This window comes from Oryctolagus cuniculus, chromosome 1, assembly GCF_051225735.1.
Source record: "Oryctolagus cuniculus isolate XC-2025 breed Fujian yellow rabbit chromosome 1, ASM5122573v1, whole genome shotgun sequence".
NCBI classification, from domain to species: Eukaryota; Metazoa; Chordata; class Mammalia; order Lagomorpha; family Leporidae; genus Oryctolagus; species Oryctolagus cuniculus.
In genome coordinates, this window is record NC_142867.1 from 34,452,800 (window position 1) to 34,475,671 (window position 22,872).

The window sequence follows — 22,872 nt, forward strand, 5'->3', positions numbered from 1 at the left end:
ACCTTCCAATGGCCGCCGTGGCCGGCGCACCATGCTGATCCGATGGCAGGAGCCAGGAGTTTCTCCTGGTCTCCCATGGGGTGCAGGGCCCAAGGACTTGGGCCATCCTCCACTGCACTCCCTGGCCACAGCAGAGAGCTGGCCTGGAAGAGGGGCAAGCGGGACAGAATCCGGCTCCCTGACCGGGACTAGAACCCAGTGTGGCGGCGCCGCAAGGCGGAGGATTAGCCTAGTGAGCTGCGGTGCCCCCCCCCTTCTCTTTGTATTAACATCACATTAACATAATTGATTACAATTGTGTTGTTGTAATTATCATGCATTTGCTGTGACCTTGAGAATCTAATGCATTGATAAATTTCTAAAAAAAAGTACAGCTCCATTAATGCATTTAAATGTAGTTTGCATACATATATATATTGATTACATATATGAATTCTTTTCATGAAGTATTCAAAATGCACTATTGAGTTAACATATTTTATACCTGTAAAATGTCAGCGGGGTCTTCTTTAGCAGATGCGACCAATAAAGTATGCCCGTTGATGATTCCCTCGGCCAGGAAATACTTGAAGAGCAGGGGTGAATAAATACTGTATTTATCCTCTTCTATAAGAAAGAGAAGGTTACATTCAGTACCGTTTCATAGAACAAGCACTCTCACATGTTTTTATTATTTTTCTCCCTTAGAACAAGTATGTGAGGGGGCTAAGGCATAGTCAGATAGGTTAAGGTAATTTTCAGGATAGTCAATGAGAAGTAAGAATCTTTAACACAGACTTGCTGATTCCAAAGATTATTCTCTAAGTACTACACTCTGACAGCTACAAAATTTACAGGATTATGTATGTTTATAACATAAGTGAATTGGAGAGTTTTTTTTCTTACTAAGTCGCAGGGAATTTTCTCAGGCTATGCACCACTAAAATGACCATTACTACTTACCAACTAGTCTATAAACTTGCATCTTAGTTCTTTCATGTCGTAATAATAAAGCACTTGATGTATGTAGCCTGATGAATAACATTATATAAGTAATACTTGCAAAAATTGTATTACTATTTTCCTGTCTTGTGTTTTTCTTCATCTCTTTTTTCCAAATTATATAATACTTGCAAAAATTGTATAACTATTTTCCTGTCTTGTGTTTTTCTTCATCTCTTTTTTCCAAATTATAATGATCAAATTATTATTTCAGAGGATTCTGCTGCACAAATGAATTATGTTTTTAAGATTTTACTACATAATCAAAGCAGCTTCAAATTATCATTGTTTCCTCCATTGTGCTGACAGGCTACATGCCTACAGTTTAATATTAGGTATCTATCCTTTAGCAGTTTGAATACCATACCCAAAAAAAGAAACAAGTAAACTTACTGCAGTGTCTAAAGGGAGAGTAGCCATCATCAATTTATTTAAAAAATATTAATTGAATACCTAAGCTGACAAAATAGGAGAACGACCACACCCAATGTGGGTATCACTCTGGACTTTTGCCCCATCCTTGAGCACTGTCCAGAGCTCTGTGGGCCCACCCAGAACACACCTCTGGATATCCGCTGCAGGAGCAGGCATTCAACTAAGCTATAGAGGTACATTTCAAGAACAAAGCCCTAAGAGGCGAAAACCATCAAGTGTTTCCACAGATGCATAAAAATAAACATAGAAATACAATAAACATGAACAAGGAAAACAATATGATTCCCCCAAAAAACCACAACATTTCAATATTGTTATGTGACAATAAATAGATCGATGAAACACCTGAAAAGAAATTCTAAAGAATAGTCATACAATTACACAAAAACCAAAAGAAGCAAATACATGAGTTAAAGAAATCCATACATGACATGGATGAGCAATTCTGCCAGGAGATATAGATATTAAAAAAAAATCAAACTTAAATATTAGAAATGAAGAATTCAGTATGTCCAAAATAAAACAAAGCAAAACCCCAAACAGTGGAAGCCTTAACAACAGACTCTGTAAAGCAGAAAAAAGAATATCCACGCTAAAAGACAAATCTTTGGATACATCTCAGTCAGACAAAAAACAATTACAAAAACTGAAAACAGTGTTTGAGATTCATGGGATACCATCAAACAACCACCTATATATATGTCTTAGGCGTTCCTGAAGGTATGGAATGACAGAATGGCTTAGAAAAATTACTCAGTGAAGTAACAGCAGAAAGTTTCCCTAATTTGGAGAAAGATGCGGGCATCCAAGTGCAGGAATCACACAGAACCCCTAAAAGTCCTTCACCATGACATATTATGGTCAAATTTTCAAAAGCAAAACATAAGGAACAAATTTTAAAATGTACAAGAAAAAAATGCCAGATTAACTTCAAAGGATCTCCAATTAGAATGACAGATGATTTCTTATCAGCAACCTTACAGGCTAGGAGAAAATAGAGGCATAGTCTATGTCCTAAATGAAAACCCTGTCAACCCAGAATACCATACCAAGGAAAAGCTCTCATTTATAAATGAAGGTGAAATAAAGACCTTCCAAAAGAAACAGAAATTGAAAATATTTGTCACCAGCCAGTCAGCTTTACAAATGATAGTTAAGGATGGGCTACAAATAGAAACAGAGAAAGATAATCAGCATCATGAAAGAATGTGAAGGCTGAAAACTTTCTAGTTAAAAGTAAAAAGGAAATCCAAAACAAATAATGGAATTATTTATGAAAAAATGGTAGGACTAAGTCATTGCTCATCAACAATAACCTTGCATGAAAATGGCCTAAATTATCCAATTAAAAGACATAAAGTGTCCAAATGGCTTAAAAAACAAGACCCCTTGGGCCAGTGCCGTGGCTCCCTTGGTTAATCCTCCACCTGCAGCACTGGCATCCCATACGGGAGCCAGGTTCTAGTCCCGGCTGCTCTTCTTCCAGTCCAGCTCTCTGCTGTGGCCCAGGAAGGCAGTGGAGGATGGCCCAAGTGTTTGGGTCCCTGCACCCTTATGGGAGACCAGGAGGAAGCAGCTGGCTCCTGGCTTCGGATTGGCGCAGCACCGGCCCTAGCGGCCATTTGAGGGGTGAACCATGGAAGGAAGACCTTTCTCTCTGTCTCTCTCTCATACTGTCTAATTTTACCAGTCAAATAAGCAAAAAAAAAAAAAAAAAAAAAAAAAAAAAAAAAAAAGAAGAAAGAAAGAAATAAGACCCCTCTATATGCTGCCTACAAGAAACATACCTCATCAACAAAGATACACACATATCAGAAATTAAAGGAGGGAAAAAGATATTCCATGGACACAGAAATAAAAATGATCAGACCTAGTCATCCTAATATTACACAAAATAGATCTTAAAATAAAAACTGTTAAAAGAGACAAAGAAGGACATTAATTAATGATTAAGGGATCAATTTAACAGGAAATGTGACTATAGTAAATGTATATGTACCCAATACTAGGGCACTTGGCTGTTAAAACAAACGTTAATGAATCTAAAAGGAGACATAGGCTCCAATACAATAATAGGGGGAGCCAGCGCTGTGGCCTAGTGGGTAAAGCTGCAGCCTGCAGTGCTGGCATCCCATATGGACACCGGTTCTAGTTCTGGCTGCTCCACTTCTGATCCAGCTCTCTGCTATGGTCTGGGAAAGCAGTGGAAGATGGCTCAAGTCCTTGGGCCCCTGCATTGAGTATGAGACCTGGAAAAAGTTCCTGGCTCCTGGCTTCGGATCGGTGCAGCTCCAGCCATTGCAGCCATCTGAGGAGTGAATCAGTAGATGGAACACCTCTCTCTCTCTCTCTCTCTCTCTCTCTCTCTCTCTGCTTCTGCCTCTCTGTAACTCTTTCAAACAAATAAATAAATCTTAAAAAAATAATAATAGGGGATCTCAACAGCCTACCTTCATCAGTGGACTGATGAATTAGACAAAACATCAACAAAGAAACAACAGAGCCAATCTACACTATTGACCAAATGGATCTAATTGTTACCTATAGAACATTTCATCGCACAGCTGAAGAATACACATTCTTTTCATCAGTGCATGGCACTTTCTCTAGGACAGACCATATGGTAGGCCATAAAACAAGTCTCAGCAAATTCAAAAAACTTGAAATCATATCATGTATCTTTTCTGACCACAATGGAATGAAGCTGGAAATTAACAACTTAAAAATCTCTAGAAAATACGCAAACACAATAAGATTGAACAGTTGGTCATAGAATAAATTAAAAGAAAAATCCTGGAAAGCAATGAAGACGACACCACAACATATCAAAACTTCCGGGATACAGCAAAAGCAGTGTTAAGAGGAAAGTTTACTTCAATTAGTGCCTACGTTAAGAAATTGAAAAGGCTTCAAATAAATGATCTAACAATGCATCTCAAGGACCTAGACAAGCTAGAACAAACTAAACCCAAATTATTAGGAGGAAAGAAATAAAAATTAGAGAACAAAATTGATAATTTAAAAAAAAAAAACACATAAAAGATCAGTGAAATGAAGAACTGTTTTTTTAAAAAATAAACAAAGTTATAAACCACTGACTCAAGTAACCAAAAAACGAGGGAGGAGATCCATGTTAAAACATCAGAGACGGCCGGCGCCGCGGCTCACTAGGCTAATCCTCCACCTTGTTGCGCCGGCACACAGGGTTCTAGTCCCGGTCGGGGCGCCGGATTCTGTCCCGGTTGCCCCTCTTCCAGGCCAGCTCTCTGCTGTGGCCCGGGAGTGCAGTGGAGGATGGCCCAAGTCCTTGGGCCCTGCACCCCATGGGAGACCAGGAGAAGTACCTGGCTCCTGCCATTGGATCAGCGCAGTGCACCGGCCACAGCGCACTGGCTGTGGCGGCCATTGGAGGGTGAACTAACGGCAAAAGGAAGACCTTTCTCTCTCTCTCTCTCACTGTCCAAAAAAAAAAAAAAAAAAAAAAAAAAAAAAAAAAATCAGAGATGAAAAGGATACTACAAATAGGTTTATGCCAACAAATTAGAAAATCTAGAAGAAATGGATAGATTTCTGGAAACATACAAAATACAAAATACCAAAATTGAGGCATGAAGAGATAGAAAACTTATATAGACCAATAACCAAGATGGAGATTGAATAAAGACCCTCCCAACAGATTTTAAATTATGATAATGTAAAGTGCTACTGATAAAAATATCCAAAAGTTACGAAAGTCTATTGATCTAGTTATATTGTTATCAGACATGATGGTTATCTTAATCAGAAAGGTCCAGAGGCCTTTATATTTTATATAATTATATTTTATATAATCTTAACTTTACTTCTATGTGCTAACAGGATTTTATAATTCACTTGCTTATATTGCTTTATATTTTATATAATTATATTTTATATAATCTTAACTTTGCTTCTATGTGCTAACAGGATTTTATAATTCACTTGCTTATATAAGGAAACAAGCCATCTATTTCCCTTTCTTATTGCCAATATTCCTATGTGAACATACTAATTGGACAAATTACTTACCCATTTGCTATGGGCTTGAATTTCCTCAACTATAATATGGGATTAACAAAATTATAACTACTAATAGGATTATGACAAAATTAAATACTTGGATCATTGTGCCTTACACATACTTAAGCGATCAATAAATGTTAGTCATGGTTATTTTTGCCTTCAGCTCTTCCTTTTCTTTATATTCTAACAATTAGTCAAAAAGTCCAATGACTTCAAATTCCTAAAATCTTTAGAATCCATCAACTTCCTTCTTTCTTTCCTGCTAAAAACTTAGCTTAATTCACCATCTCTCACTGTCATCTGCCTCCAACTGGCCCTGTATTTCCATTCCTGATCCCTCCACACTATTCTCCACATACTCAAGAGTATTTTTTCTAAAGAGTATCTAACCTTTTCCCTTCCCCTTTTTAAACATTTAATGGCTCCTCATTGCTCTCAGGAGAAAAACACCCAAAAACAAAGATATACAAGCCTCTCTAGATCTCGTGTTGCTGTTTCTCAACACTTCCCTTCCATATAAGACATACTCCAGGAACAGCCAAGTACTTAAAGCTACTTACTAGAAATGAACATATTGCTTCCTATCTCAGGATCATTGCATAATTCCTTTTGCTAACTGGGAAACTAATTTGCTCAAATCCTCCTGGACTCAGATGATATAGTACTACCTTTGAGAAGCTTTCCTCCAGTATGAGTGAAATACTCAGTATGTGCACCATCTGAACCTCCACAGAAGCTTTAATACACATTATTGAAAATTTCCCAGGAAGTTAAAAGATTCACATGGCAGAGAATGCATCTTATTATATCCCTAGCATTGGGCACATGGTATACATGTACTAAATATTTGTAGAATTAAGGAGAACACAACAAAAACATATCCAGTTTTATAAACCAGACAAATCTAATATACTTTGGCTAAAACATAGTCTCTCATAGACACACACACACACACACACACACACACACACACAATAATAGTTATCACCTCTATTTTCTTGAAGAGCCCTGTGGGGCAGGAAATACTAATAGGAAGAAGATCATCTACTTAGGGATTAGCAAAAACACTAAGCTTTATCAAGCTGAAAATTACCGATTTTGTGAAACAAATTTTGAGGTTGTATAATAAGCATTTAATTAATCTATTTAGTGAATCCCCATAACACTGGGCAAGTAAAAACGATAATGATGTGACAGAACTGCCAAAAAGCACATGTAATTTTGGCCTGAATTAATAGTTTAATTTCTAGGTTGAGAGATATGAAAGTGTCCTGCTCTATTCTACAGTAGTAAAGCACACTGATAATGACACAAGTTTTCTTTTCTCACTTTTAATGATACCTGGGGCTGCTTCCATTATTTTCTCACATTTCAATTATTAAAACTTGGAATAGTCAATGTTAAAGCTTTAATATTCAATTGAACGCTTTCTCCCTCCAGCACAGACCAAAGCTGTGGCTTTGTAGTGGCTGCTTCACTTTTCCAGCTTATGTGCCTGGGAAAGCAACAGAGGATGGCCCAAGTGCACCCATGTGGGAGACCCAGAAGAAGCTCTTAGCTCCTGGCTTCAGCTTGGCCCAGCCTAGAATGCTGCAGCCATTTGGGCAGTAAAACAGCAGATGGAATAGCTCTCTCCCACTCCCTCTCTCTTTCTCTCTCATAATTTCAAATAAAAATGAAAATAAAAAAGTTAAAAAAAAAACAATTCTCCATGACTACCTATTTCCTATTAACTTTCAAATCATTCACTCATTCAGTCATTCATTCATTATGTTGTGTCCCTACAGGGTTACCATGATCACAGTTTACAAGTCTATTGAATAAAGTAGACGATTATGATCAAATATTTCAATAAGATGTAGTAAGTGCCATGAAAAGATAAAGAATACTATAGGACAGGGCTGGTGTTGTAGTGTAGTAGGTGGAGCTGCTCTCTGTAATGTCAGCAACCCATATAGGCACTGGTTTGAGTCTTGGTTGCTCCATTTCTGATCCAGCTCCCTGTTAATGCACCTGGAAAAGCAGCAGAGGATGGCCCAAGTACTTGGGCCCCTGCACCCATGTGGGAGACCTCAATAGTGCTCCTGGGTCCCGGCTTCAGCCTGGCCCAGTCCCAGCCATTGCAGCCACTTGGGGAGCGGATGGAAAGAAGACCTTATCTTGCTGTCCCCCACCATAACTCTGCCTTTCAAATAAATCAAATAAATAAATAAATAAAAAGAATACTACAGGAGCTGGCATTGTGGTATACCAGGTAAAGTCCCTGTCTGTGAAACCAGCATCCCTTATGGGTGCTAGTTTGTGCCCTGGCTACCCCACTTCTGAGCCAGTCCCCTACTAATAGCCTGGGAAAAGCAACAGAAGATGGCCCAAGTATGTGTGCCCCTGCCACCCACATAGGAGACTTCGATGAGGCTCCTGGCTCCTGGCTTTGGCCTGGCCCAGCAGGTATTTGAGGAGTAAACCAGCAGATAGAGTGTTCTCTTTAAATTATAATGAAAAACTCACACACATACACACACAATATTTAAAAAAAAAAAGATTTATTTATTTGAAAGTCAGAGTTACACAGAAGGAGAGGCAGAGAGAGAGAGAGAGAGATAGGTCTTCATCTGCTGGCTTACTCCCCAGTTGGCCGCAATAGTCAGAGCAGTGCTGATCTGAAGCCAGGAGCCAGAAGCCAGGAGCCAGGAGTGTCTTCCGGGTCTCCCATGAGGGTGCAGGGGCTCAAGGACTTGGGCCATCTTCTACTGCTTTCCCAGGCCACAGCAGAGAGCTGGATCAGAAGTGGAGCAGTGGGGAGTTGAACAGGCGCCCATATGGGATGCTGGCTCTGCAGGCGGCAGCTTTACCCACTATGTCACAGCCAGCACCACACACACAATTTTAAAAAGAAAAAATACTACAGAAATATTTAGGAGGAATACTGAATATGGATACAGAGAAGGAAAGTAGAAGTTTAGGGAAGCATCATGATCCTTAAAAATATATCTAAGTGGAGATCTAAAAGATGATTAAGAGATGGGAAAATAGGCAATAAGAAAGAACATAAACGAAGATTTGGAACAATAATACTACTTTATTGGAATTAAAAGGTTGGGGTGATAAACACAAAACAAGAAGAAAAGCAAGAGGTTGTGAAGATAAAAGGCTGAAGTGAATAAGTCATGGTAGATGGTTAAAGCCTTGACCTTGTGTTAAAACTTGGAACTTATTGTTAAGATCAATAGGGAGCACAGAAAGATCTTATGCCAGGATACATCATAAGATTTTCATATTAGTTCAATCCTGACAACGCTAGACAATGGACTAAGTAATAGAAATATTAAACGCAGGGACCACTTAAGAAGCTCTTATAATTTCCATGAGAGTAGTTGATTATAGCATGAATTAGGGTAGTATCAATAAGGAAAGAGAGAAAAAGAATTACACACTGAAGAAATAGAAAGAATTACACACTAAACTAGGGGCTTTTTGCTTTTCCTTGTTAAGCTTTTTATTTTGTGAAGCATTAAGCCTTTTTACTATAATAAAAACATGTTTACTATAATATTAAAATATGTCAAAAACTAAAAAAAAAGAAAGAAGGAAGGAGAGTGGGAGGGAAGAGAAGAATATCATTATCTACAAATTATACTGAATCTGTTAATAAGTAGCATGTTGACGGGGGGAGCATGTTGAAAGTACATGAAAGTAAAATGAAAATTAAAAATTAAAAAAAAGGGTAAAAACCCTTCTTAACCTTTAAGACACTTTTTTCCATTCCTATCAAAAACTTATATAAAGAAGAGTATACCTAGATATGCTGAAAAGATGACTCCTAGTATATTACCGAAAGGATGAGATGTAATTAACTGAATATTAGTAGAGAATGTGGAATGTTCCCAACATGAAGAAATGATAAATGTCTAGGTGATAGACATGCCAGTTACTCTCATCTGCTTACACATTGCACACATGCATTGGAATAGTACACTGAATCCTATACATACACATAATAACATTTGTGGCAAAAAGTGTATTAAAAATAAAATTTAAAAAGGCAAAAACAATGAGGACTTAGTGATTACAGGATGAATATAGCATTGGAGACAAACACATCAAAAGGTCTCTCTCTGGCACTTGGTTGATTCAATCATCCAGAGCTCATAAGGGAGAGAGATAGATTTAGAAAAAAGGGGTACAATTAGGAGGTAGGTTAAAATTGAACTTTTGGGGTGCCTATAAAATATTTAATGGGAAATGTTGAATAAGGAGTTGAAAATGAAGTCTACATTTCTCTGTGTATCCTATCTATACAGCAATGCCTATAGGTTACTGATGAGTTTTATTCCCTGGTCATTCTAGTTAGGGCAAAGATTGAGGCATTCAAGTACCAAATGTAGTGCCAGAAGTTGGAATAGGACACCACTATTTTAAGTAAAGTCAAAAGGAATTTTAAAAGCCATGAGCAAGGGCCAGCACCATGGCTCACTTGGTTAATCCTCCGCCTGTGGTGCTGGCATCCCATATGGGCACCGGGTTCTAGTTCCAGTTGTTCCCATTCCAGTTCAGCTCTCTGCTCCGGGAGGGCAGTGGAGGATGGCCCAAGTCCTTGGGCCCCTGCACCCACATGGGAGACAAGGAGGAAGCACCTGGCTCCTGGCTTTGGATCTGTGCAGCGTGCTGGCCGTAGCGGCCATTTGGGGGGTGAACCAATGGAAGGAAGACCTTTCTCTCTGTCTCTCTCTCACTGTCTAACTCTATCTGTCAAATAAATTTAAAAAAGAAAAAAAAAAGCCACAAGCAGAGGAGTAGAAGGCTACAATAGAATCTAAAGGGAGTAACTCAAGGAAAGCACTATTAACAACATAATTGCTATGAAGATCATGAAGGAAGAGGACTGCGAAATATTCTCTGGAATTAGCAATGAGAAATCATTAATTGTCTAGCTATAGCAGTTGCAAAAACATAATAATATCTGTAGTAGATTGAGGAATGACTAAAATGTTACAAAAACATGTAAATACAGACTACACAGGAAGCTTGGCTATAAAAACAAAAACAATAGTGGTGAGGTGTAGGGTTTAAAAGTAATAACTTTCTTCCTTATTTTTAAGTTTAAAAATGGAGGGAGCATGTTGAAAGTACACAAAGAATATAACTAATAAAGATAAAAGGTTAAAGATAATAAGAGGGGAGGGCGCCGCGGCTCACTAGGCTAATCCTCCGCCTTGCGGCGCCGGCACACCGGGTTCTAGTCCCGGTCAGGACGCTGGATTCTGTCCCGGTTGCCCCTCTTCCAGGCCAGCTCTCTGCTGTGGCCAGGGAGTGCAGTGGAGGATGGCCCAAGTCCTTGGGCCCTGCACCCCATGGGAGACCAGGAGAAGCACCTGGCTCCTTCCATCGGATCAGCGCGGTGCGCCGGCCGCAGTGCACTGGCCACGGTGGCCATTGGAGGGTGAACCAATGGCAAAGGAGGACCTTTATGTCTCTCTCTCTCTCACTGTCCACTCTGCCTGTCAAAAAATAAATAAATAAAAAATAAAAAAAAATAAAGATAATAAGAGGACAACAGACACTGCCAAATCCTTGGAAGAGTGGAAGGAAATAAGATCTAAGGTACAGGGGAACGGATGATTTTCAAACGGAATGTACAGTGTACCTTTCCATTTGTGAATGAGGTGTTTTGAGGATTAATGATTAGAAGTTGGAGAGTTTTATTCTGATGTTCTGCGCAAAATACCGCAAGTAATTCCAGAGAATTAAGATGAAAGGAGTTATGTCTGATGTTTGAGGACAAGAAAGTTTAAAAAGCCGCTGAGGTTACTGACTATGAAAAGGGGGAGACTAGAGTTATACAAAAGTCTTCTGACTAGTGTTGAAAGCATACTTGAAGTTAGAGATCACTAGAGTCTCTAGTAAATGATGAAAATAATTAAGAAGTTAGTAAACGGTTGTAATGAGAAGGTATAGAGTGTGGAACAGACAAAGGCATGTTTAGCAGCAGAAGGGATTTTTAAGATAAATTATACATCTTTAGTATAAAACAATGATTTAATTTTGGAGAAATTTGATTTGAATTAGAGTCACTAACTTTGTGACCATGCAGAAGTTACTTAACCTCTCTTAAAATTTCAATTTCATTACTATACAACATAACCCTCTCATCTAATTGTTATGAAATTATAGAATATATGATCAGCTCTTGACACAAAACCTCAATAAATTCTAAGTGTTTCAGTAAAATTTTTAATGATATGATTTCAGGATATCAGAGTTTGTTTTATATGAAGTATTTTTTTTAAGATTTTATTTATTTATTTGACAGGCAGAGTTACAGACAGTGTGAGAGACAGAGAGAAAGGTCTTCCCTCCGTTTGTTCACTCCTGAAATGTCTGCATCAGAGCTGTGCCGATCCGAAGCCAGAAGCCAGGAGCCTCCTCCCGGTCTCCCATGCGGGTGTAGGGGCCCAAGCACTTGGGCCATTCTCCACTGCTTTCCCAGGCCACAGCAGAGAGCTGGACTGGAAGAGGAGTGGCCGGGACTAGAACCGGCGCCCATATGGGATGCCAGCACTGCAGGCGGAGGATTAACTTAGTGCACCACAGTGCCAGTATTATAGAGGAAAACTGTAAAAGTTTAGAAGGAAAAGAAATAATAGAAAATTGAGTGTAAAAAGAAAAAAATACTAAGTTTTGTGAAGATAAAAGTATTATGGAGACATAAAATCAGACGAGTTTAATTCTGAGACAACGACTAAATATGACAAGGAGATGAAGCATGATAGATTTAGTTGACCATAAAATTTAGCAAAAAATTCCAGAAGTCTCTGGTGGATACAAGGTAAATACCCTGCTCATTGCATACTGCAATTCTGGGGGCTGATACAAGGATTCTGAAGTTTTATGATTTGAATTCCACAAGTAGGTAGTGGAGGCAAGAGGAAAGAGGCCAAAATTCTCCGACTACGCTTAATGTATGTGCTTTCTGCTTTAGAAGGGCTTATCATTCAGCTTTTGTATGACTACTCTCCCGAGTCCTTTCATGCATTTGTTAATGTAGTTACCCACATGAATATTTTTCCCTTCATTTCTCTTCAATTTCTACTCATACTTTGATTCAACTCTTTTCCACACCTGTTACATTTACATACACATGTGCACATTACATAGTATTGTCATACGTTTTCCATGTGCAACCAACATCCAGTTTAAGTTCGTAAAGAGTAAAACCCAAGATTTATACTGCCTATCAGTGCTTAACACATGGTAGAAGTCTAAATGTTTGCGGACCAAAGGTCAGGTGACTATAGTAAAGAACAGCACTGATCTCAAGTTGTCGTATTTCAAGCCTTTAACAGATTGTACACTACAACTACAAAATAAATCAGTAATAAAATATAATAATACAAAACAGGGACTGGCAAGCACTTTTTAAATAAGAAAGTAAATTTTTTAGGCTTGGGGACCATATTGTCAACTACTCAATTCTGCTACTGAACCACACAGACAACGTGAAAATGACTAAGAATAACAGTGTCCCTGCAAGTCTTCATTTATAGAGCTAGATGGTCAGCCAGAAGGCTACAGTTTGCCCACTCTTGCTTAGTAAGAAAAATGTTTGAAATTTACTGCACAATGTAGAAGGAAAATATACGCAGGCCCTTAAAAAAGCTCACAGAAAATGGAGTTAAAAGATGTTTATTTTGGCGCATAAACATAAAGGTTTACCAAGTTGATGGGAAAGATGGAATGTGCTACCTTGAGAATTACTGAGCAACTGTTGCTGGGGTTGTAGAGGCAGAGATACATGCATTATGTTATAGTTATTGTAATAACTATTTTTCATGAACTTTTTGAGGTACCATTAGAGCTCAACATACTAAAAGAAAGGTAACTGATAAGAAAGTACTATATGGGTCTGGTGCTGTGGTGCAGTGGGTTAAAGCCGGGGCCTGCAGTGCCAGCATCCCATTTGGGCACGGGTTTGAGTCCCAGCTGCTCCACTTCTGATCCAGCTCTTTGCTGTGGCCTGGGAAAGCAGTACAAGATGGCCCAACTCCTTGGGCCCCTGTACCCACATGGGAGACCTAGAAGAAGCTCCTGGCTCCTGGGTTCAGATCAGCTCAGCTCAGCTCTGGCCATTGTGGTCATTTGAGGAGTGAACCAGCAGATGGAAGCTGTCTTTCTCTCTCTCTCTCTCTGGCTCTATCTCTCTTTGTAACTCTTTCTTTCAAATAAATAAAGTAAATCCTTAAAAAAAAAAAAAGAAAACACTATTACATTTTTGTAAGAACAGTTCTGAGAATGATTCATTTTTGCTATTATGAAAAATTATAACAAATTAAAATTAGGAAAAGTAGGCTAGACATATTCTAAGGTGATCTCTATGATTCCTGTCTCCTGATATTCATGCCTTTGTATAATCCCTTTGAGTGCAGCAGGACCTGGGACTTGCTCCTAACCAACAGGATGTGGCAATGGTGATGGAATAGCACTTTTGTTGTGGAAGACCATAACATCTATCTTACTGAGAGACACTCTCTGGTTTTGAAGAAATAAGAAGACACCTTCTTGTGGGGAGCAACTCGGACTAGACTAAGTTACTGGAATTAAGACTTATTCTATGCATCTGCTCTCCCACAATATGGCGCTGAGAAGGGAGAAACAGCTTCTACGTAGCTGCCTCCAGTTCAACCAATAAACTGTAGGACCTACTCCTGATTGGAGGAGAGCAGCGTACTCGGCGTGTGGGTAGCAGAGTTGGGATTGGTGGAAGAGGACTATAAAGGAGGAGAGAGACAACATGCACCAGGAACATCTAAGGGGAACATCTGAAGGAACACCTGTGCAGTCCCTGAGAGAGCCGGCCGGCGGTGTGCCGCTCCCCTGTGGAAGTGGGGAAAGTGGCCAGGGGGAACCGCCCTTCCACGGAGGTGGAAGGGACAGTAGCCAACCCGGGAAGAACCAGCAGCAAACCCGGGGAGGGCCGAGCAGATGAAAGAACAGCACAGGGTCCTGTGTCGTTCCTCCATGAAGAGGGGGAGCGACACCTTCTGGGTTGCCTTATGGAGAGGGCAGCCTCTGGCTACAGTCAGCAAGAAACTGAATGCCAGCAATAATCAACTGTGGGCTTAGAAGCAGATTCTTCCCTCACCAAGTCTTCAGATGAGAACTCAGCCTTGGCTGACACCTTGGATGTGGAGGACACCGGAATCACAGAAATTTTAGGATAATAAATATATGTTCTGTTTAAGATAATAAATTTGTGTTAATATTGTTAAAATAGATAACTAATACCAAAGTGCAGTGATAATTACAGATAATTCCCAACATAACCATATTTTTAACTTAATGATGGGCTTATTAGGATGCAACACTATTGTAAGACAGAAAGCATCTGTAGTCATAATTAATTGCCCAGAATTACATCATTTATCTCCTACTTCTAGAACTAAAATCATACAATTACTGTAAGAGATTATCTAAAAATTAATGCATTCATGTCACATAACTTGCATTTTAATTACTGACAATTTCTAATTAACCTGTCTGATGCTCAGTATCTTTGCAAATAGATCACAATCCATTGTTTTAAAAGAGACTTGGAAACTCTAAATATTTATATGACAACTTTATTTTTGATACACTTAAAGTGTTCCACATTTACTCAAATACCAGACTGTCAGAAAGTAAACACAATCTCAGTCAATTCAAGAAATAAGTATGCTTCATGGAAAGTCTTAATTTTTACTTTCCTGACAACTGTTTTTTATTTATTCATTCATTCCTTTATTTGAGAGGCAAAAAGGGAAAGAGTGAAGGGGAGAGAGCAAATGGGCACACTCTCCCATCTTCTGGTTCACTCCACAAATGCCCACAATGGCCCTGGGTCAGGGCTCAAACCTGGGAACTCAACCCAGATTTCTCATGTAGGTGGTAGTTAAGCCATTACCACTCCCAGAGCCTGCATTAGCAGGACACTGGAGAAAACAGCCAGAGCCATTATCAAACTCATGCACTCTAACATAGGGTACGGGTGTCTTAATAGGCCTCCTAACCCTAGAGGTAGATGCTTGCCACCTTTAAAAATTGAAAATTAATTTTTAAGCTAGCTGTAATTCTTCAATTTATTCTCCAGAGAATGGTCACATTTATTTATTTATTTTGCTGCATTTAGAAGGTCTAAGGTAGACTAACTTTGGATTTTTCTGGTTGTCCACAATTATACTGACAATGAATCTAAATATTCTACTCTGAAAGCCCATATGGGCACCAGTTCGAGACCTGGCTACTCCACTTCCGATCCAGCTCTCTGCTATGGCCTGGGAAAGCAGTAGAAGATGTCCTTGGGCCCCTGTACCGGCGTGGGAAACCTGGAAAAAGCTCCTGCTCCCAGCTTTGGACTTGTGCAGCTCTGGCTGTTAAGGCCAAGTGGAAAGTGAACCAGTGCATGGAAGACCTCTCCCTCTCTCTGCCTCTCCTTCTCTTTCTGTGTAACTCTTACTTTCAAGTAAATAAATAACTTTTTTTTTAAAAAAAGGTAGATCACATTCACTGTGCAAATTATATTGATTTGTGAATGGAGAAAGTACAGAACCTATTAGATGAAATGCCCAATTTTCTAATCTAATAAGATAGGTAAATGTTAAAATTATATATATACAGGGTGTTAAGGGTGAGATGCAGGGGCCAGTGCTGTGGTGTAATGTTAAGCCATTGCTTGTGGCACTGGTTTGAGTCCTGGTTACTCCATTTCCAATCCATGTCCCTGCTAATGGCCTGCGAAAGCAGTGAAACATGGCCCAAGCACTTGGGCCCCTGTACCTACTTGGGAGACCTAGAAGAAGGTCCTGGCTCCTGACTTCAGATTAGGCCAGTTCTGGCTGTTGCAACCATTTGGGGACTGAATCAGCAGATGGAAGATCTCTGTCTGTCTCTCCCTCTGCTATAACTCTGCTTCACAAATAAATAATTTTTCTTAAAAAGGGTGAGATATGGGTAAACTGGTCTACTTATAATTGTTGGTTGAAACACATGGTGGTATAACTAATTGAAAGAACATTCTAACAATGTCTAAGACGATTTAACAGGGTTCTATCAGGCATGTGTGTATCTTGGAATATACTCTAAGGTATTCACATATTTACACAGAGGCATATATGCAAAGATCACATATAAGATTAAGCACAATAGCACTGTTTTTTTTTTTTTTTTTTTTCCGACAGGCAGAGTGGACAGTGAGAGAGAGAGACAGAGAGAAAGGTCTTTTGCAGTTGGTTCACCCTCCAATGGCCGCCGCGACCGGCGTGCTGCGGCCGGTGCACCGCGCTGATCCAATGGCAGGAGCCAGGAGCCAGGAGCCAGGTGCTTTTCCTGGTCTCCCATGGGGTGCAGGGCTCAAGCACTTGGGCCATCCTCCACTGCACTCCCTGGCCACAGCAGAGAGCTGGCCTGGAAGAGGGGCAACCGGGACAGAATCCGGCGCCCTGACCGGTGTGCCGGCGCCGCTAGGTGGAGGATTAGCCTATTGAGCCACGGCGCCGGCAACAATAGCACTGTTTGTAATAGAAAAGTGGAAGTTACTTAAATTTTTTAGTAGAGGACTATCTCAATGAATATGATTACATATTGCAATGAGTTCCTATGCAATTGCTAACAAGAATGAGTTACAACTATATGAATGCACATGGGTCAATCTCTATGGTATATTAAATAGTAAAAGTGATGAATGCTCCTATGTATATTATTTACCTAAAAACATTCTAGTAAGACCCTCAGAATAAGACTTCTTTGGGGATGGAGGCTAAGGACTTGAAAGAGCAATCTAATTTACTTTATATATCCTTTGGAAAATTATATACTTTTTTATATGAAAACTCCAGGTTATTTTTCAATAAAAATCTTCATTTTTTTAAATTTTGAAAATGTGATTAAAGGGGCCAACACTGTGGTACAGTGGGTAAAGCTGCTGCCTGCAGCACTGTGGTACAGCGAGTAAAGATGTTGACTGCAGTGCTGGCATCCCATATGGACACCGGTTAGAGTTCCAGCTGCTCCACTTCTCCTCCAGCTCTCTGTTATGGCCTGGGAAAGGAGTGGAAGATGGCCCAAGTCCTTGGGCTCCTGCACACATGTGGGAGAACCAGAAGAAGCTCCTGGTTCCTGGCTTAGGATCGGCCCAGCTCCGGCTGTTGTAGTCATTTAGAGAGTGAACCAGTGGATGGAAGACCTCTCTCTCTCTCTCTCTGCCTCTGCCTCTCTGTAACTCTGCCTTTCAAATAAATAGATAAATATTTTTTAAAAAATGTTATTCAAATCACCATTTACAGAATTTGCTAATCACATTATTTTTTCCACTTAAATGTTCTTTAGGAATAACTGTCTTCAAAGTACTTATGTAGAACTTTGATGAGTGACACAAATAACTTATAAGACATATTTTCCTTCACTTTCATTAAAAGTTGTTCATTATCTAGAGATTTGAGCACTAAATCCTAGGAAAATTTTCAGAAGATAATATTGGAGAGATCAAAGTAAATTATAAAGTCAGAAATAAGCAGATAGTTTGCAGCCAAGAGCCACGTGGAAATTAATGTCTGGGTTGAGTGACTATGGGACCAAAATGATTAAATGGCATGACTTAAAAAAATTAATGAGGGACATTTTTAGTAGCAGTAAGCTACAATCATACAGACCAATCCTTTTTTTTTTTTTTTTTGCAAAAAAAGATATTTATTTGAAAGGCAGATATATAGAGAGATCTTCCATTTGCTGGTTCACTCCTCAAAAGTCCTTAACAGCTAGGTCTGGGCCAGGCTGAAGCTGAAGCCAGGAGACAGGAACCCCATAGTGGTCTCCTGCATGGCTGGCAAGGACCCAAGCACTTGGGCCACCTTCTGCTGCCTTTCCAGGTGTATTCATAGGAAGTTGGATAAAAGAGGAGTGGAGAGGACTTAAGTCAGCACATTGTTGTGGGATTACCTTGTTATAAGCAGTGGCATAACCTGCTATGGCACAATGTTGTCCCCAGACAATCTTTAAAAAATACTGTATACCGGCCAGCGCCGCGGCTCACTAGGCTAATCCTCCGCCTAGTGGCGCCGGCACACCGGGTTCTAGTCCCGGTTGGGGCGCCGGATTCTGTCCCGGTTGCCCCTCTTCCAGGCCAGCTCTCTGCTGTGGCCAGGGAGTGCAGTGGAGGATGGCCCAGGTGCTTGGGCCCTGCACCCCATGGGAGACCAGGAAAAGCACCTGGCTCCTGGCTCCTGCCATTGGATCAGCGCGGTGCATCGGCCGCAGTGCGCTGGCCATGGAGGCCATTGGAGGGTGAACCAATGGCAAAGGAAGACCTTTCTCTCTGTCTCTCTCTCTCACTGTCCACTCTGCCTGTCAAAAAAAAAAAAAAAAAACTGTATACCTGGGAATCTTATTAGCAGTCTCCATATATCATTTCACCATGTTAAAGACAAAACAGCCTGAGATGAAAGTAGAAATATCGACCATATAAAATGAGGGTCTTTATACTCCTGCAATGTCCATCCTTACTGTATGGTCATTAAATAATAATTTTTGAAGTTCACTTAAAGAAATAAATCCTCACAAAATTAGGCTTTATCTTACCATTCTATATTTTACCATTCTAAAAAGGGCATACAGCCTCTACTTTACTGGTTGTGGCTGCTCAGTAAAATAGGACAGCTCCAGGGCACAGTTACTAAAAACACGGGGTTTGGAACGATGCCAAAATTTACAAAGCTGGTTTTCTGTGAGACTGGGGAAGTTATTTCCGTCCTCTGAGCCTTATTTCCTTATGTTTAAAATGCACAGATCCTATGAATTGAGTGAATCATGAGGTTGCTGTACCAAGGAAAAAAATCATAGAAGTATATACAGCACTTAGTACAATAAATAACCTATCGAAGTATCAAAGAGAGGGCAACTCATTCACCTGGACCAAGTGGGATATATCCCTGGTATGCAGGGATGGTATGATATAGCACATTAACAAAGTGAAGAATGAAAACCATATAATTATCTCAACAGATGCAGAGAAAACATTTGATAAATATAACATCTTTACATGATAAAAACCTTTAAAAAAATTGGGTATAGAAGGAACATACCTCAACATAATCAAGGCAATATATGACAAACCTATAGCTAGCACCGTACTGAATGTCAAAAGCTGGAAGTGTGGCTGGGGCTAAGCCTCTGTGGTGACAGCATCCCATATGGGTGCTGGTTTGTTTCTCTTCTGATCCAGCTCTCTTCTATGGCTTGGGAAAGCAGTAGAAGATGGCTCAAGTTCTTGGGCCCCTGTACCTATGTGGGATACCCTGAGAAAGCTCCCGGCTCCTGGCTTTGGATCAGTTTAGCTTTGGTAGTTGCAGCAATTAGGGGAGTGAATCAGTGGATGGAAGACTTTTTTCCCTGTTTCTCCCTCTCTTTCTCTCTCTGTAACTCTACCTCTCAAATAAATACATAAAATTAAAAAAAAAATTACTTTTATCTTTGGGGCCAGCTCTGTGGCATAGTAGGTTAAGCATCTGCCTGTGGTGTTGGCATGCCATATGAGCGCCAGTTTGAGTCCCAGCTGCTCTCTTCCACTCCAGCTTCCAGCCATGGCCTGGGAAAACAGTAGAAGATGGTCCTAATGTTTGGGCTCCTGAAACCACGTGGGAGACCCAGAGGAATCTCCTGGCACCTGGTTTTAGATCAGCCCAGGTCTAGCCATTGCAGCCATTTCAGGAGTGAGCCAGTGGATGTAAATCAATATCCATTCACACAAAAAAATCTTATATATTATATACAGAAAAAAACAAAAGCTGGTAGCATTTCTACTAAGGACAAGGATGTCCATTCCTACCATTACTATTCAATATAGTTCTGAAAATTTTATCCAGAGCCATTAGACAAATAAATAAATAAATAATCAAAGGGATATAAATGAAAAGGAAGAGGTTGAATTATCCCTGTTTGCAGATGACATGATCCTTTCAAAGCAAAACCAAAAGACTCCACTAAGAGATTATCGGAACTTACAAAAGAGTTTGGCAAAATGGCAGGATATAAAATCAACACACAGTATACCAGGGGGAGGGGCCAAGACAGCAGGATAGCAACAGGACTTTCCAAGTCCCGCAGGACAAAACAGATAGATAGTAAGCAGAGGGTATACAAGCCATGATGGATTCACAGGAAGTTCATGCAGAGAAGCTCAGGAGTCCGGCAGAGACTGCTCTGGTCCACACTAAGAGAGCAAAGAGGAAGGAGAAGTGGTGGAGGCACAGCAAAGGCGCAGCAGAGAGGCTGAACGAGGACATTGGTGCCACACCCAACAGCGAACGAGTTGAGAGGTTGTGAGTCCACGAAGCTGCAGATAGCTGCAGGCAGGGAAGCTTGGCGAACTGCATTTGAAGCTGCAGGCGGGAAGGAGAAATTATAGGGGAACAAACAGAGAGGTCGGGCATGCCCTGGTCCATCTATGTCTCCCACCTCCCCACAGCTGGACCTACAGCTGGTGGGGAGAAGCCATATTGACTGTCTACATTTTCGAGTGTAAACAGGGGGCTGCTGCATTTGCCTCCCATACATAGGCCCATCAATTGTGGGGGTCACCTCACAACACCCTCAACCTGAGAAAGAGGATCACATTTCAAAGTGATTTCCTCCCAATCATGCATGCAGTACAATAAGGAGTAGTCCTGAACATCGAAAACTCGAACTTGATTCATGCACCTGTGAGAAGTGAGCCTGGCCCCCAGTAGGTGGTGCTTAGTGCAGCAAACCTCTGGTTTCTGCCTCCAGCACGATCTAGAAGGAAACAGGGCTCCAGGACGCAGGGCTGTGTGCTTCCATTTGCAATGCACAGACATGCTGCAGTGCATACCAGAGTGACATCACACTACAGGCACAAACTTACAAATTAGGGACAAAATCAATCAGAAATGCCGAAAAATAAAAGAAAAATCCTTAATAAGAATAAGGAAGATTCTGTGAATTCGAAAAAGGAACAGTATTTCAATAATGGAGGCTGAAGAAGGGATTGAAGATATTCCAGAGGCACTGGTGCTGTGGCTTAGCAGATAAGGCCACTGCCTACAGTGCTGGCATCCCATGCCAGCAGCTCCACTTCCAATCCAGCTCTCTGCTATGGCCTGGGAAAGCGGCAAAAGATGGCCCAAGTCCTTGGGCCCCTGCACCCGAGTGGGAGACCTGGAGGAGGCTCTTGGCTCCTGGCTTCGGATGGGCACAGCTCCGGCTATCGTGGCCATCTGGGGAGTGAACCATCTGATGGAAGATATCTCTCTCTGCCTCTCCATCTCTCTGTATAACTCTGACTTTCAAGTAAATAAATAAATCTTTAAAAAAAGAAAAGATATGCCAGATAAGGAATTCAGAAAATTAATAGTCAGATTACATAGAAGCAATCAGAAATAAATTCATGATCTAAATGAAAAGGACTCTCAAGAAATTGATATTAAAGAGAAGCCAGAACAAAATACTAGAAATGAAGAATTCAATAGACCAAATAAAAAATGCAATGGAAGGTCTTAGCAATACAGTAGATGAGACAGAAGAAAGAATATCAAAACTAGAAGACAAATTTCTGGAAATAATATAGTGAGATCAAAAACAAGAGAAAGAAGTTAGAAAATTAAAAATCATGGTTGGAGATTTACAAGATTCTATCAAACGACCCAACTTATGGATCCTAGGAATTCCAGAAGGCGTGTAGAGAAAGGATTAGAAGGCCTTCTTAATGAAATAATAACGTAGAACTTCACCAGACTGGAGACGAAAGAGACATCCAAGTACAAGAAGTACACAGAACTCCCAATAGACAAGAAAAGAACTTCACCACAACGCACTGTAGCAAAACTCACCTCAGTGAAACACAAAGAACAGATCTTAAAATGTGCAGGAGAGAAATGACAAATCACATTCAAAGGAAACCCAATTAGACTCACTCTCACTCCAGACTTCTCATCACAAACCCTACAGGCAAGGAGACAATGGCGAGACATATTCTAAGTCTTAAGAGAAAAAAACTATCAACCCAGAATACTGTACCCTGCAAAACATTCATTTATGAATGAAGAAATAAGGATTTTCCACAACAAGCAGAAATTGAAAGAATTTGTAACTACTCACTCAGCACTATAAAAGTTGCTCAAGGATAGCTACACACAGAAACAGAAACATCACAAAAGAAAACGAATGCAGAAAATGACCCAGCAAAAGTACAAATGAAATTCAAAATACATAAACAGGACTATTAAAGGAAACATAGCAAGGCAAAGGCAGCACTTAATAATAGTCACACTGCAAATGTAATTGGTCTCAATTTCCCAGTTAAAAGACACAGAATGACTGAATGGATTAAAAAAGAAAATCCATCTATTTGCTGCCTATAAGAAACACACACAT

The 22,872-nt window shown here is 40.2% G+C and overlaps 1 protein-coding gene across 5 annotated transcripts in view; it reads right to left on the reverse strand.

Annotated features, from left to right (window-relative positions):
* Positions 1-22,872, reverse strand: part of ELP4 (elongator acetyltransferase complex subunit 4) — a 280,207-nt gene that overhangs the window by 242,627 nt on the left and 14,708 nt on the right. For all 5 annotated transcript variants that reach the window (XM_089309947.1, XM_051825657.3, XM_051825667.3 and 2 more), the window contains exon 3: positions 485-606. In XM_089309947.1, the coding sequence (XP_089166073.1) occupies positions 485-606 (122 nt within the window). The remainder of the gene's footprint in view (positions 1-484; positions 607-22,872) is intronic.